At 44.6% G+C, this 17,563-nt stretch overlaps 1 protein-coding gene across 1 annotated transcript in view; it reads right to left on the reverse strand.

The window, feature by feature from the left end:
- Nucleotides 1-6,339: 6,339 nt before the first annotated feature.
- Nucleotides 6,340-17,563, reverse strand: part of LOC138452949 (zinc finger protein 845-like) — a 216,696-nt gene continuing 205,472 nt past the window's right edge. The window contains exon 5 of the mRNA XM_069605321.1: nucleotides 6,340-9,156. Within this exon, the coding sequence (XP_069461422.1) occupies nucleotides 8,306-9,156 (851 nt within the window). The 3' untranslated portion in view covers nucleotides 6,340-8,305. The remainder of the gene's footprint in view (nucleotides 9,157-17,563) is intronic.

Consider the following 17,563-nt stretch of genomic DNA (forward strand, 5'->3'; position numbering starts at 1 on the left):
CACGCACCCAGCCAAAACGCGTGTAAAACTTCTCGCGCACCCCTGGAATACACGCACCCAGCCAAAACGCATGTGAAACTTCTAACGCACCCCTGAAATACACGCACCCAGCCAAAACGCGTGTGAGACATCTCGCGCACCCCTGGAATACACGCACCCAGCCAAAACGCGTGTGAAACTTCTCGCGCACCCCTGAAATACACGCACCCAGCCAAAACGTGTGTAAAACTTCCCGCGCACCCCTGGAATACACGCACCCAGCCAAAACGCGTGTGAAACTTCTCGCGCACCCCTGAAATACACGCACCCAGCCAAAACGCATGTAAAACTTCTCGCGCACTCCTGGAATACACGCACCCAGCCAAGACGCGTGTGAAACTTCTCGCGCACCCCTGAAATACACGCACCCAGCCAAAACGCGTGTAAAATTTCTCGCGCACCACTGGAATACACGCACCCGGCCAAAACGCGTGTGAAACCTCTCGCGCACCCATGATGTACACGCACCCAGCCAAAACGCGTGTATGACTTCGCGCGCACACCTGAAATGCACGCACACGCTCCCCCAGGCACACTCGCTGAGCTGTGTATACGGTATTTTTTAAGCGCACATTCTGGCGCACATGTATTGGGACGCTACCGCCTGCTTTCTGTGGCGTACGGGTATGGGCCTGTGCGCGTCTTTGGCCGTGCGCTGTTTTACCCGATTCGATTCCATGAATGCCTGTTGTAGGCGAGCGTCTGGGCGTTCCGCGCACTTGCCTCCTGGTCCTCCCCTGTGACGCCCACATTTTCACGAGTTGTTCCCCATTCCGCGTGTCACGCCCCGTTTTCCGCCTATTTTTGGGATGTGCGCCGCGCTATGTGCGAATTCGCTGTGGCTTTATCGCACAGCGTTAGATGACATGTGCGCTAGCATGCGGCGCGCACTTTTTCAGCGCACATCCCACATTTTGCTCGTGCCCGTGCTTCCATGAATGGATGTGCGCTGTTTTCTGTGCGATATTCTGCGATTTTTTTCTGTGGCACTGCGAATCGCACGTTTTCGCACGCGTGCGGCGGTTTTTCTGCGCACATTATTTCCATGAATCGGCCTGATAGTACACATTGTAGCAAGAATAATGGCACACCCATTGATAATGCCCAACACATAGAAAAAATATATTTACAGAGAATAACTTCATGTGGTTTCAAGAAATACATATTCTTTGGAAATGACCATTATCAGTGTGACACATTAGAAAGTGGAAAATGCACTGTGCTATGCAGCTTCACAGTCTGTCACAAAAGGTACAATGCTTGAGGAACTGCAACTATAGGTAAAGACCCTATCACAGCACATTCCAGTCTAACTGATCATTAAGACTGGAAAAGTGAGTGTGTAAATCCAATGTTGAACACGCTTAGAGTGCAAATCATCAATAGAGCCCGATTTCTTGTCAAGTTCCATTTCTACTACCACGCACCATGTAAACTCTTCATGGGTGTGTACAAGAGTATCAAAGTGAGAGACCAATGGTGCTGTACTGACCTGCTGCTGTATACAAGATTTATGTTCAATTATCGTAATGTGCACTAGTCTCTTTGTTTTACCCACATATAGTTTTACACACAGGCACTTAATTACATAAATCACATTAGTACGTTTGCAGTTGGTAAATTGCATTTGAGGTCAATTCTTCCCTAGAGCATGGAACTCATTCGTCTGCACTGTAGAAGGACATGCAGGACAGGCTCCACAGCTATAATGCCCTCTCACTGGTGGTAAACTTAACAGGGACCTGGTATCTGATCTGGTTTCTGTTTTTTTCTTTGCACCCATACTCGCAATTGTTACAGGTTCTTCCCCTTTTTAAATGCAAACAGCGGTTTTTCTAATTCAGTGTCACGCCTGTAAAATGTGCCAGTTGCGCAGAATTAAGTTAGTGACAAAAAGTAGTAACACAAACCAATCGTTGGGTAAGCACTTTGATTTTTGACTCAAGTAAATGTTCCCTAGAGAAGAATCGGACCTTTGTAATCTATCGATTGAGTAGTTTTCTCAGGTATCCACGTACCAAAAGAAATGTTTTCATGATGGACACTTGATAATAGAATGTGTCTAATGCGGGCACAATTTCTGTGAACCCTCAAAAGCGGATAAAAAGGGAACATTCCTTTTAAGACTCGCAGGATGTTGGCTTATGTAGTGTAGCATGGTGTCTCGATCTGTGGGCTCATTAAAAAGAGTAACTTCCAAAGAGCCAAAAGATCCAAAAAGGCAATTTCAGTTTGACTGGAGATCATTGAGAATCTTCGAATTGGATATAGTGAGTTAATCCACATGACACAATCGGACAAGATAGATTAATCATTCTGCCAAACTATTAAAATGTCATCAATGTAACTTTATCGGTGTATTAAAAGGGTTGGCAGAAGACCAAATATATTTGTTCTCAAAATCTTCAATGAACAGATTGGCCAGATCGGGAGAAAAGGCTGCCGAGGGAAGTTCCATGCATCAGTTTGTAAAAAGTATTTGGTATAAGAAAAATGTTTTTGTAAGGGCAATACTAGCTAAATTCACAATCCGGTTGGTGGGTACCTGGTGTGGGACCTCACGCTTGTCTAGACAGTTGGAGATCACCCGAATGGCTTCATCTTGAGGTATGTTTGTATATAGTGACTCAATGTCCAACAAGACTAACCAATCCGATTTGCCATCAAAGTTGGTATTTTCGACTAAGTTGATAACATCTCGTGAGTCATGAATGTACGAGATAGCAGCAATGGAAAAAATTGGTTCTAATACGGACCCACAAGCAGATACAATGGGTGGACCCCATAGAGAAGAAATTGATTTGTGCACCTTGGGTAATAAATTTAAAAAAAACAGGAGTTCTGGGGTACTTAGGATTCAGAAACGAATATTCATGCAAATTCAAAATGCCATCCTGATAAGCAGCATCAGTAATCCACCGTATCAGACTATTGATTTCCAAAGTAGTATCTTTCGGAAGGACAACATAATTATTAACATTAGTCAATTGTCTCAACGCCTCTGTATTGTAGTGTGAAGAAAACTGAATAACAATACCTCCATGTAAAGATTTGAGGGATGACTCTGACACCACAGGTGGCGAAGTGAACTCTTTACTTCAGTTCCAGGTTGACAAGGTGATAACATAAGGTAAGTCCAAGGTAATTAAAAAAGAAGGTACAGGAAACATCCACCGGCTCCCAAACTCACAGAGTCTCACCCACCAACTAACATCCATAGAACATTCAGGGGCACACACACCACAACAAGACACAACACGCCACCTTTGTCGGCTGGCTTACCTATAATGACAGACTCCTTTTTCAGTTTTACATAACGCTCAGTGTTCCCTTTTAGTTCAATTAAATTTAACGTAGCTTTTGGTTTGTAAAATGTTGGTGACCCCTTTGGTTATGATGGATAAATCTTTGGTAAATCTTTAGAAGTAGGAATAAAGGTGGATTTCGCTCGAAAAGAGGTGATTGTTGACTCAATGGAATCAGAGTCTCCCAAAAATAATACAAGCCTAATTTCCCAAAGAAATTTGGTGGATTTCAGTCTCCAACTGCATATTAGACGAAGTTTGACTGGGAACAAACGATAAACCTTTGTTAGAACAGAAATTTCAGCTTCATATAATTGTGGAGGGGTCAAAAAAAATACTGAAGGACAACGGTAAAGGTTATCTATCTGAGGTACGCTTGCCTCCGTGTGTTGAATTCACGATGTGGATCGACAATGTCCTTATGATCATTCTGGTAAGATGGTTGAACTCCTCTGGTTCGGTCTTGTCTGCGACCTCTCTGTCTGGAAAAGGAGGACGAAAGGGAGTATAAAATTGATCAGCATTCGAGTTTGATGGACCTTCAAATTCTTGCTCTGAATTAGACGAGGAAGCAGTTTAAAAAATGTATACATATTGATAAGGCCTATTGGAACTTGGTGGATACCATCTCGGTTGAGATTGATAATCATCTGCCAGTTAAGGATATACATTTTCCCTTTTGAAATTAGCCAAATGCTTATCTTTAATGTCAGGAATAAGTGGATCAGACTTAATTCAGGTTTTTCAATATCAATTTTCCTACTTTCTGACTGCGCGGTAGTGATGGTAAGGACTAATAAATCCCTACACGACTGAATGAGACCTTGTATTCTGTGTTATCCAAAAAAGACACAGTTAATTTTTAACCTGCATACCCAGGGGGATATTACCTTTAAGGTATTCTTTAAGTAAATGGCTGTGGTTTTCGGTTCTGAATTGCTTCTTTCTCAATCGTAAAAGACTTTCAGTACTAACTTTGGAGTCATGGCTACCTTCTATATCTAGATTCACAAAATATGATGGACCACTAATGAGCGCTGTACTTTGCTCTTTACTATAAGACAATCGCTCATTATCCATAATGAACACACGGCTCAACAGGCTATAAGCCCTGACCAGCTAACATCACTTGTATGTAATTATTCATTGTATATGTGTGAGCCTATACATATTTAGTGAGTGTTCTTTATTTATTGTGCCTGCACTTTGGTGGGACTTGACACTGAGTGAATGTTAATGTTTTCCATTAATAAATGATTAATTTGTAGGCCCTAATCTACAGGAAATTATTTGTGCAAGAGTGTGGGCTTTCTTTGCCACCATTTTAATGATGATGCATATATCAACGTATTTACTTGGTTACACTTAATCTCCATACAAATGTTACTGTGTGTTTAATTTATGACTTGCAGGCATGGTTTGTAATGGATATAAGTAAAATGCATAATGATTTCAGTTGTTTCTACACCACTAAATGTTTATTCTCCTACATGACAACCTTTATACTTGATCTTCGTGGATCTGTAGACCTCATTTAATGCGGTAACAAGGAGTAAGCGATGGCATTCACTTTACAAATTACGTTTGCCACCTAATTTGCTATCTGCAATTGTGAGTTTATATAGTGACAATTATGCTCAGGTGAGATATGGTATGGGAGGAGAAAGAACATCTTTTTTTCCAGTTACGAAAGAGGTTAGGCAGGGGCGAGTTCAAGCACCACTCCTGCTTTGTTCATACATAAACATCTTGGCAGAATGTCAGAGTCCCCTTAGGATGCATGCCCTCCCCCTTTGGGAAAGGAAGCAATTGCCATCCTACTATACACAGATTATGCAGTTCGCATCAGTAAGACCCCCAAAGGACTTCAACATGCTCTGGCGTGCTTGGATTCCCATTGTACAATAATGGGTCTCAAAATAAATACTACTAAAAGCAAGCACATAATTTGGCCCCAAAAAAATAATTGATAAAAAACATCAACATTCAGATTTAAAACACCAAGCTAGAATGGGCAGATCATTAAGATTACTTGGGTAAGAGGACAGACAAAAAGGGCTCATGGGCCAAGCAAATTACAAGTGAAATGACATCGATAAAACATGGAGGAGTGATAAACATTTTTACCATCCAAACATTTGAGATTTATAGGGCCAAAGCACACACTCTAGCCTTATATTGTGCATAAATCTGGGGGCATAGTAATCTTAAGAGTGAATTCAAAATATTAAAAACATTTATCAATCTCCCAATGAGTACTGCCAATATCCCTGTGATGCTGGAGCTTTGAAAGCATGGTGTAACATATGGATCTGGATTAAGCCCCTTACTATTTTGGGTCCAACTATGGACTTGTGATAGCATAGGAGTTTATAGGGAAGCTTGCGAGCCCTTCTCTCACAACTGGGTTCCCACAACCTCCCTTGGTTCACACAGAGCTGCAATTTAGCAAAGGACTTTGGTCTGGATCAAATCTGGGACTCTGTTTTAGTAAATCGGAATTGTAATCTCCCTGTTTTAGTAAATCGGAATTGTAATCTCCCTATTTTAGTAAAACGGAATTGTAATCTCCCAAGTAAAGCAATTGTAAAAAAAAGTCATACGAGGGTGGTTTCTATCATGCAAGTTAGCGACTATGCCGATAATTACTGATTCAAGAACCTTACCTTTCTTTGCTAGAAGATAACAAAGCAAGATTGCCGTTTCTCAAATTCCGTTTGAAGATCCTACCCTAAGGAAACTTTGTAAGCAAATGGGAAAACCGAAGTAGAAAGCGGTTTAAACTATGTATGGGCCAAGACGAAGATATTCAGCACTTTATCTTATTTTGCCCGCTGAGGGCAAAATATGTTTTCCCAATTTCTAAGATTTTCAATGTTGGGTCTGGGAGGCAAGCGTTGCTTATTTGCTCTTAGTTGGAAACAACGCTAACTATTTGGGGCACCTCCCAGCTCTTAAAGAAGGCACAGTTTTAAGAAGGATAATGATACAAAAAAATCCTTAAATTCATTTTAATCATAGCCATTTTGCTGATAGATGATATCTGGAATCGGCAGTGCTGTAAATAATTATACATTTATAATTATTGCATTTTGACATTTCTGTACATTTATTGATATCTTTGTAACCAATTCTTAAGACACTTATTTTACAGATGAAAATTACATTTCTAGACATTATTTCAATTTCACTCCACATTTGCTTCTTTGAATGTGGTTAACAAAATGTGAGAACAAACAGTGTGGTGTTTGCTTTCTTTTTAAAAGGAAAACATCAGGAAACACCCAACTGAGTAGTAAGAAAAGTAACACAAAAAGTCACGCTCTACTTGATAGATAAATATATAACGTGCCTAAGATGTGTGTTGGGTCTGGTGGGTGGTGTTGTGCATTTTTAAATATTTGTTTAACTCTGCCTTGTCTCTCCATATGCCTCCACACACACACTCAGCTGTCTTTATAACTCTACAGATGACAGAGAATGGCTAGTTAACTGGAATTCTAAAATTGCAGGAAGCCGGGATATGGAATATTCATACAATGTCAATCAGTACAGGAGCTGACTGGAGCCAAGAAGCAACCTTGATATGAGTGCCCCTGCGTGCCGCATCATTAATGTCAACCACCACAGTACTCTAGTTTACAAATATACAATTTTAGCATGACAGTAAACAATACAAGTGATGAATGCAAATAGAAAGGGAATCGTGCAGAGCACAGCTAAAACATGCCAGTGTGAATATAAATAGCCTGCTTGCCTTAATACGCGTGGCCAGTCTCCACATGTGGTTTTAAATGAACTCGGAAAACAATGTTAATCGCCTTTCTACTGCACATTTTCTTTTGCCTTTAGAATGGACCTCAGTTGAAGAATTCTAATAAACAGTAACACAAGGCCATGCCAGCTGAAAATGGTCGCCCTTTTGGATTCCAACAGGATATCATTTGCGGAGTATCTTAAACATGACATTTCAAGTCTGATTTTAGCTTACAAACTGAAAAAGGATTTTTAATCTCCCTCTAATGTCTTAGAGAAGTCTGCCCTTAATTGTTTTTCATTATTTTCTGGCGCTGCTTTTAGCATGAGGCTGTTTGATGTATTTTACACTCAAGTAGCACTGTCCTCTAGAGCTCCGATAGGTCCAAATTAAGTTAATTAACCACTTCATAGATGCCGTAAGGCCTTTTTTACAGCTGTTGATTGAAGCTTCAATGAAATGCACCATTCATTGAAAAGCTTTCAATGGGGCCTTCTCCTTTCAATTTCATCTGGAAAATGTTTTTTCTTTTCTTAAAATCAACAACACTTGTGTTGGAAGGTCCAGCTGAATAGGTTGCAAGATGAGTCTTCTTAAGCAGTTTTACTTGGATAATAATCCTATTTTGGGCAAGGAATGTATGGTATGCCTCATGTCCATGTGTTTTGAAGGATCATACCTTTGGTCTTTAATGATTAACTGCGGAGCTGTTAGGGATAAAGTATCCTATCTGCTACCTCCCTGAAGCATATCCTGTATTCCGATTATGGTTTGTGAGACCCTGCTGAGATGTCTCCCTGTGCACTGTTCCCTGGTGAATATCCTGTGTGGGGCCTTTCATGCCAAGTTAGATGACTTCTCTTAATGAAGCACTTTTGACATTTACTGCCTCATCACGAGTTTGGCAGTAACGCTATTACCGCCACATTTAAGGGTCCGGCAAATCACAGGATTGGCAGATTTACCCCTCTGAGCTGGGAGCAAATACGCTGCGATTTTGCTGATTTTCGGTGCTATTACCACCAGCGGTAATACCACCGGCGGTAATAGCGCAGAAAATTCCCTATTGGGCCCAACGGGGAATGGGGACTTACTGTTCTGCCAAACCTGTGATCCGGCGCCAATAGCGCTGGAGGGTTTGCCCCTAACGCTAATAGCCCCGGCGGTAATACCGCCCAATTCCTGATGAGGCCCTTAGTGTGCTCTAAGAAGGTTTTTCTCCTGTGTGGGATTTTTTATGTTGGGTAAGAGTGGTTTTCCAACTGTATCTTTTCTGGCATTCGGTGCACTGATAAGGTTTTGGTTTGGTGTGGCCTTTTACATGGTGGGCCAGAGTGGTTTTCCAACTGAATCTTTTCTGGCATTCAGGGCACTGATAAGGTTTTTCTCCTGTGTGGGTTTTTTCATGTCGAGTTAAGTTAGTTTTCTGACTGAAGCTTTTTCGACATTCAGTGCACTGAAAAGGTTTCTCTCCTGTGTGGGTCCTCTTGTGTTTAGTTAGACTGCCTTTACAACTGAAGTTTGTCTGACATTCACTGCACGGATATGGTTTTTCTCCTGTATGTGTTTTTTCATGTTCAATTAAGCTAGTTTTCTGTCGGAAGCTTTTCTGACATTCTGTGCACTGAAATGGTTTTTCTCCTGTGTGGATCATCTCATGTTTAATGAGATTGATTTTGTTAATGAAGCTTTTTTGACATTCTGTACACTGATAACGCCTTTCTCCTGTATGAGTTCTTACATGTTGAATCAAAGAATTTCCTTCAGTGAAGCATTTCTGGCATTCAGAACACTGATAAGGTTTTTCTCCTGTATGGATCCTCTGATGAGTATTTAGACTACTTTTACAACTGAAGCATTTCTGACATTCGGTGCACTGATATGGTTTTTCTCCTGTGTGGGTCCTCTCATGTTGAGTTAGATTGCATTTCCAACTGAAGCTTTTCTGACATTCAGTGCACTGATAAGGTTTTTCGCCAGTGTGTGTTCTTTCATGTCGAGTTAGACTGTTTTTCCAACTGAAGGTTTTCTGACATTCAGTGCACTGGTAAGATTCTTTTAGAGGGTTAATTTCTCCAAGTTGGGTTTTGTATTGCACGAAATCCATAGCAAACTACCTCATTCCAGAGTCAGGACATGTTTAAATAGTGTCCAATAATCTGCTCTGATAGAATTGTTCTGTAAAATTGTATTATGTTAAAGAGAGTCCCTTTAATGAGCATACATTTTACCTTCTCTTGGAGAAATTTAAATTAAACTGTAAACATTTATGCATTAGTCCGATTTGCATTTAAGACAATGTTGCCCTTCTATTAAATATGTTTTTAATCAGTTATTAAATTCAAGCTTGATAAGGATTGCTTCGCCAGATGAAGTCCAAGGATACATTTTTCTACCATTTGCATTATTTTGTAAATGATTGGTCTGTGGCTTTTGAATGATCAGTTTCTTCTGATGATCACTTGCTTTGGGCCTCACGTTTACCTGTTCGCTTTTTTAACTGATAAGAAGCCTTTCATTTCTCTAGATTCCCCGGCGCTCTGGGATTAATTACGGAAATGTTCACATTGAGAAGTTTCCTTCATTCCCAGTTGTTGACCTGACGGGCTTCTAGACACCGTTGCATTTTCAGAGCTCTCCGACATCTGCTCTTTCGTGTCGGCGATGTTTGGGCCATATTACGTAGTTGCCTTCTTGTTTTCTCTGTGCATACATCAGTCAGCTGTAGAAGAAAACCCACACATTACTTTTAAATATAAAGTAACACAAACAAGTTGACATATACTGCATTACTGTGTAGATAGAAGGTTTCAGACAAGTACAAAAACGCTAACAGTTTCTTAAGGTGGCACTGCTGAAGGAGTCGACAGATGTCACACCTACCCTACACCGAAAACCCCAATCAATGCACTCCTGCCCCCCCAGTATCTCTATATACCTGCCCTCTCTGATCTCCAATATCAATATACAAGGTTCCTCATCCCAATATCTTCCATGTGCACATTTTATTGCAAATACTTCATGTTAAGCAAAGAATGCTCTGAACTGACAAAGTTACTTACTGTAGTGACTACCTTACTTCCAATCCATAGTCCCCTTTCCTCCATACTTGTGGGACATCCCGTCCATCGGGACGGGTCCGGAGCACTTTTAAAGCATCAAAAAAGGTACTTTGTTGTACTTCTTTTATTTTTACGCTGAGCCACTGCACATGACAGCAGCACCGCCTTCCTGAGATCGGCCCCGCGCATCGCCCTTCAGTCCTTTTCTATCGCCAGGTCCAGGATCATTTGGCAACAATAGAGGATACTTATTAGAGGGGACGGAAGGTGGGCATATGGAGGAAAGGGGACTATGGACTAGGAGTAAGGTAGTCACTACGATGAGTAACTTTGTCATACTCCTACATCCCGTCCCCTTTCCTCCATACTTGTGGGAGATTCCTAAACACTGACCAAAGGAAAAACGGGTGCATGGAAATTTACCTTATTGCAACAGATTCTTAAGAACTGCCTGGCCAAATTGGGAATCAGCCCGGGAGCTCAGGTCAAGACAATATAGTCTGCAAAAAGCCAAAGGGGAAGCCCACGTAGCAGCCTTGGCTATGGACTCCCAAGGGACCTATTTTTGAAAGGCAACAGCATCCGCTTTGCCACGGACCAGATGTGCATGAATGCCCTCTGGGGGCTGAAGGCCTTGAGTTTTGTAGGCCTTGGAAATACATGAAGCTATCCAACGAAAGATGGACGCTTTCGAGGCTGGTTTCCCCTTTTGGGTCACCAAACGTAACAAAGAATTGTGAAGAACGTCTCGCTCTGTCGAGGTAAAACTTCAGAGCACATCTGACGTCTAGGTTGTGTAAAACCCTCTCGGCATCAGAGACCGGGTTCAGGAAGAAAACTGTTAAAGATATTGGGCCTCATTAAGGGTCCGGTGGTAACCATACCGGTGCTACCAGGAAATTGCTGTCATACCCATAATGATTTACCGGCATCTGACTTCCCGGTAACACTGGGGGATTACAACCCTGGCGGAACGTATAGTCAGGCCCCTGTAAAATGGTAATCCCCAATCCCATACAGTCCTATAGGACACTATGGGAATGGGGACCACCGAAGCACCGGCACCGTTGTCAACAGTGCTGGTGCTTCCGTGATGGTCTGCCTACCGTGGCTGCTGTGTCCGGTAGGGTCAGACCTGTTGGGCACAGCGGCTCCGTAAGGCAGACCTGTAATATGCTGGTCCGGAAACAACAGTGCCGGTAAGCTTAGCAGCACCGTTGTTTCCGGACCGGCAGACTCAGAATGAGCCCCATTGACTGGTTTATGTGGAATTCATAAACAACTTTGGTAAGGAAAGAAGGATGAGTGCGAAGCACAACCTTATCCTTGTGGAATGTTAGGAACGGATGTTCGACAGAGAGTGCATGAAGCTCACTAATTACTCTCGCAGATGTTACCGCTATCGAGAAGGCCACTCTCCAACAAAGGTACTTGAGCTCAGTAGTGGCCATAGGTTCAAAAAAAGGCTTATGACATAAAGTGGTGAGGAGCACATTCAGATCCCATTTGGGATGAGGGGCCAAAACCGGCAGGAAAAGATGAAGACCTGCAAAATGTTGATAACTAAGTTTGCCAGTGAAAGGGAGGAACTGTCTGTGGACAGATAAGCTGAAATGGCGGATAGTTATGTCCTGCATGATAAGACATGGATGCCAGAGGCCGCAAAGTCAGATACAAAAGACAAGACACTGTCAATAGAAGCCTGTCTGGGATCAAGCTGCATAGCTAGACACAATGACAAAATCAGAGCCATTTGCTCCTGTATTGAGCTCTCATAGAGGGCTTACGTGCCGCTTGAATTATATGCATGTTATCCTCTGAGAGGTTGAACTGTGCCAATGATCGGAACTCAGGTACCAGTCCGCCAAGCTGAATGATTGTGGGGAGGGGTGCCACAACTGGTGATTGTCCTGGTGAAGAAGGTCAGGAATCTGCAGCAACCTTATCGGGGAGCACACCGACAGGTGCTGCAGCTCTGAAAACCAGAGCCTGGCTGGCCACCAAGGAGCTATGAAGAGGAGAGTGCAGTTGGAAGCACTCCCGAGTTTCCAGAGTGACCGATGAATCAGCGGCAAAGGAGGAAAAGTGCAAGTCTTCATTTCGTCCCAAAGGATCTCAAGAGCGAAAACACTCAGAGCCCGTCCCTGGAAGCATAAAGAGGAAGTTTCCTGTTTGTCGAGGTTGCAAAGAGGTCCACCGCTGGAGAACGCCATTGCTGGAAGATCTTGGTGAGAACATTGGTGTCCATCTGCCACTAGTAACTCACCGCAGATTGGCGACTGAGGGAGTCTGCAGCCGCATTGATGTGACCTGGAATGTGCACAGCCTGAAGCCAGACATTGTGTTGGATAGCCAAATTCCAAATTCGGATAGCTAGGTCCACCAGAGGAGGAGACTTGGTGCACCCGTTTGTTGATGTGCAACATCGCTACGAAACTGTCCGTGCAAATTCAAACCACACTGTTGGTGATAGAGGGTTGAAAAGCCTTGAGCACCAGAAAAACTGCCAGGAGCTCCAGGTAAGTGATATGGGACCACCTGTCTTGGGCCGTCCACAAATCGTACACCTTGAGGTGATGCAGTGTCGCTTCCCACCCTAGAAGGGAGGAGTCTGAAGTAACCGTTACTTGTGGGTAGGGCTCCTGGAAGGAGGTCCCCACTGAAAGTTTGCTGTCGGACGACCACCATTGAAGTTCCGCCGTCATGGAGGATGGGACTGGAATCATCTTGGAGTCCGGATCCGTAGCTTGGGATCACCAGCTCCGAAGAGCAAGCTGAGTGCGCCTCATTTTCAGTTGTGCAAGAGGCAGAGCTAACACGCAAGAGGCCATGAGGCCCAGGAGTCTCTGGAACCACCAGGCCAACATGTGGGAGGACTGCGCGAAGAGCTTGCACTTGGTTGAAAGGTCCGCAATCCTGCCCTCCGTCAGGTACTGATGGTATCCCAACAAAAACCCATAAAGATCAGGCCGAGATGGAACAGGAGCTGAAGGAATGACTGAAAATTGGTTGTTGCGGCATGTGGGCAAGGACTGCGCAGGAGCGTACCGTCCAAGTATGAATATACATGAACTCCCTGCAGTCTGAGGAATGCTGCGATGACCGCCATCATCTTCATAAAAGACATGCTGTGCCGAGCTGAGACCAACCAGTAGCACTCGAAACTGGAAGTGTCCCATTCCCACGGAGAACCACAGATATGTTTGATGCGGGCTCCAGATCAGGATATGCATGTAGGCATTCTACTCTTGGGGTAAAAACAGATTGAAATTGGAGAGGTCAAGGATAGTGCGCAGGCCAGTCTGGTTGGGTTTGGGCACTGTAAATAGAGGGGAGTAACAGCCCTCCCCTTGCTGTCGCAAGGGAACAGGTTCCACTGCTCTGAGATCTTGAAGTTTCTGTACCTCGGTTCTGAGGGAGGGCAACCCAGTCTGTTGAAGAGGTGGATGAGAGGGTGGTGTAAGGAAGAGGGGCAAGCAAAAGTTCACCCGGCAACAGACAAAACCCATTGGTCTTCTGTGATGGTCTGCCACGCCTCCAGATGCGATGAAATTCGTCCTCCCACCGGAGTCTCGTGCGACCGACAAAAAAAATAATTTAGATGGTTTATCGGCAGGGAGACCACCCGCTGCTGAAGAGGAGGCTGTTGGCCGAGAGAAAAACTGGCTGCCTTGCCTTTGCTGATTGCAGAGAGCCACCAGCGGGAGCATCTGCCCCGCGTGCACAGTGGTCCTGAAACCCTCTGAAACCAGAGAAGGACCTTGTTTGAGACCCCCGACCTCTGAATATAAGCTGCCTTAGCTGGGGTTTTGGCAAGAACCGACAATGACTTAGCAGTTTACGTGCTTACCTTGGTTTTGGTGAGTTCCTCATCAGTGGAGGAGTGGAATAGATCCTTACCTTCGAAGGGAAGATCAAGTACTTTGTCCTGAACCTCCTTCGAGAACTTCGTAGCATGCAGCCACGCTTGGTGGGAAATGTCTACTCCAACCATAAGGCCCAGAGTGGAAGTGTCAACATGATGGGCTGCGGCCTTCAGCAGGTTCTGCGCCAGAACTTTGGCATCGGATAAGCCGCCCTTAAGTCTTTGAGCTTGTCAGGAGCAATACATTCCTGAAACTTGGCAAGCTCCTTCCACAACTTGAGATTAGCAGCCGCCAGGATGAGCTCGGTATTAGCCTGACACAGCTGAAGAGCCAAATTGGAAAATACTTTTTCCCAATGGGGTCAAGAAGCATGTCCTCCATGGAAAGGATCTGAGATGCTGCAGTGAAGGATGTAGAGGACGGCTTAAATAGGAGTGTAGCTGCTGCCACCACCATCGATAAGAGGAGTGGACATGCAGTCGAGGATATGTCTTCAGACGCGTGTAGCTTGTAGCAAACGTCAATTTTCTTGTTTATGTGTTACCGGAAATTAGGTTTTTCCCAGACCTTGCAGGCTTCGGCAAGGACATATTTTTGAATGAACAGGCCAGTGTGCTCCTGTGTAGACAGAGTAAAGGCTCCAGAAAGTACACCATGTGTAGGCGGAGGCTCGGGTATTGGGATGTCTAGCAACACCATCATATCCACAACCGAGTCACGAAAGGCTCTAATAGAGCGTGGCGAATCGTCGCTGTCCTGGTCCGCTTGATCTTCATCCAGTGTGGCAGGAACAGAATCCTGATCCACAGCACGTGGCACCTCAGGCCCCGAGGGCAGGATTGACTGCACAACGGGAGTCTTTAGCACAGGTGAAAGTGGAGGCAGTGGAGGAGGGGGCCCCACTGGAAGTGGTGGAGGAGGTAGCACTACCGGGACCTGCAGAAGGTTTGCCGGAGCAGGATGCGTCACTGTGTTAAAGTTTGAACTTGGAAAGTGTTCCCAACAACATTGAGTGTGCCTAATAGCATCACTGTGCCAAAGTTGAATTTAGAAAGTGCTAACTTCATTAACTGTACAGTGAATCCACTGTGTCGAACTCCACCTCTTGATATTACAACCAAGCCTTAACTCCGCCCCTGCCATGCCATGAGTCCATCCTGCCCAGCTAGGTCCAGGATAAGAGCCTCACTCTGGCGTGCCTCCCTTCCCCTCCCCCTTATTCCTTCCCCCTCCCATCCCAAACCATCCCACCCTCCACCACGCTCTCACCCCACCCCTATCCAACCCTCAAGCTAGAGGAGCCTGATGGCTCTTCAGGTTCCAGCATGTCCCAAGAGAGTCGGACTTGAACAATAGTGAACAAGGCCATTGGGATTGCTTCCCAACGTATAATTCTAAACCAAGAAGTAAAGTCCAGAATGTAGAAAGCAGCTGTCATGAAGTGAAACTTGACCATATCATTCCAACAGGCTTGAATGACAGGAGCAAGCTGCAGGTGTACACAGAATGCCTACATGTATTCCACAAGGAACCTTAAGAAGCGCTATACCTGAAGTAGCGGTGAGCTCCCTGAATACAGCGCAAGCCTTTGCATACCCATCTACAGATCCAAAATGGCCCAGCGGGCTCAGGCAGACTTTAAAGGCTCAGAGTCAACAGTTTAAGACATTTTAGCTACCTATTATGACCTGACAAATAAAAAGTGAAAAATAGGCCCACGTTTCAAATGAACTCTCAGGAAGGAACAAACCAATCAGAATCCCAAAAACAAACCCCACCATGGGAGAACTAATCCTGGGTCAGTTTAGGACATCGGCCATTGGCCCAGATCTATAAAGGAAGGTGGAACAAGTCAGTGCATGGTGAAGATTAGGAGATATCCAACATGATTTCACCCACTACCTGGACACAGGGGGCAGCCTCTGACAGGTTTAGAGTTTGATATCGGAGCATATTTCCAAGCCGTATAGTCATATTTCTTAAATGCAATCATTGTTTGAAATGCATCTGAATTATATTCAGGCAGGCAATATGAAAGAATTCACAACTAAAACATGAGTTACGTTCAGTTTGGTTTTCTGGGCTGTGCGCCAATGGTGCCTTTGTTATGGAACTCTGGGACGCACTCCAGACAGCCCGGGAAGAGCACCAGGTGCCTCGGTTAATTATGGTAAACACCACATGTTCGAGTTAATAATAACAATCCATTAAAGAACTACAATATTGCGAACATCGAAGAGAACGGGTGCATGTAGGCCAGAGGTTATTTAGCGAATGATCGTGACGCAATACGGAAGCATCTCATCTTGTAATTGGATGAAAGGTTCAAGCAAATTACTGTTAAACTTGCTCTAGACATAAACAAGCAACATGCTCCTGTCAACACAGATGGTATGTAAGATACGTCAGAAGCCTCCTGTCCCTTACATGGGTAGGTGGAAAGTGAGGTAAGCAGTGGGCTGTGACTATAAAATAGGCTGGCTCTGGGAGAGAGAGAGGCAGTTCTGACTGGGGCTGGAAGAGGACAGGAGGCAGACGAACAAAGGCTGAAAGACACTGTGAGGAGTCTGAAATGTGAGACGGACACTCAGGTATAGTTTTCTCACAAGTTGCGATGTTTATTAAATGAAAAGGGGCGAGACAAACGCCTATCTTTCCCTAACCTAACAAGGATGTCCCTGCCATCAAACTAAGGCTAAAGAAAAATAACCCAGTATTCAAAAGTATCTCTATGTGAGTGGGGACACAGAAGCACCAGCACTGTTCCCTGTGACCGGCCTGCCTACCATGGCCACTGTGCCAGGCACTGTCAGACCTGTCACTATTGTAATGAGGCCTGTTGACTGCAATTACCCCACCTACCTTCCAAGGACACCCCGAACCTAAACATCCCCAAAAGCACTACTGCGCCCTCAACCAGACCCAAACTACTCCTGTGCCCTTAACCCCAAGACTCCCCTAGTCAGTAAATCCCCCAGAACCCTCTATTAATCCTGTTTCAAGACTTCCAAACTCTTAACCCTCACCCCAAAGACTCCCACCCCACTTTTAACCCTTTCCCCTCCAAAGACTTTCACCAAACTCTTAATCCCCCCCACACCAAGCACTTCTACCCACTCCTAACCGTCACCCCAAGATCTCCCCTTAACCCTCAGTCAAAGACCTTACTCCCCCTTAATAGATCCTCCCCATGGACTTACCACCTTAACACCATAACCAAGGTCTGTCTCCCCACACTCAGCCCCAAGTGCACCCCCAAACACCACACCCAGCCCAAAGGACGCCCCCATCACTACACTCATCCCGAAGGACGCCCCTGATCACTACACTCGCCCCCAAGGATGCCCCCCATCACTACACTTGGCCCCAGGAACGACCCCCCTCCCAAACACCACACTCTTCTCCAGGGACACCATCCCATCGCCACACTATGCCCCAAGGATATTTCCCTATCACCACTCAGCCCACAGGGACACCACCCCCATAGCCCCAGAGACAGCACCACCTAACACCCCATTCACTCCCAGGGACACC

Source organism: Ambystoma mexicanum, chromosome 4p (genome assembly GCF_040938575.1).
Source record: "Ambystoma mexicanum isolate Mex_15411 chromosome 4p, UKY_AmexF1_1, whole genome shotgun sequence".
NCBI classification, from domain to species: domain Eukaryota; kingdom Metazoa; phylum Chordata; class Amphibia; order Caudata; family Ambystomatidae; genus Ambystoma; species Ambystoma mexicanum.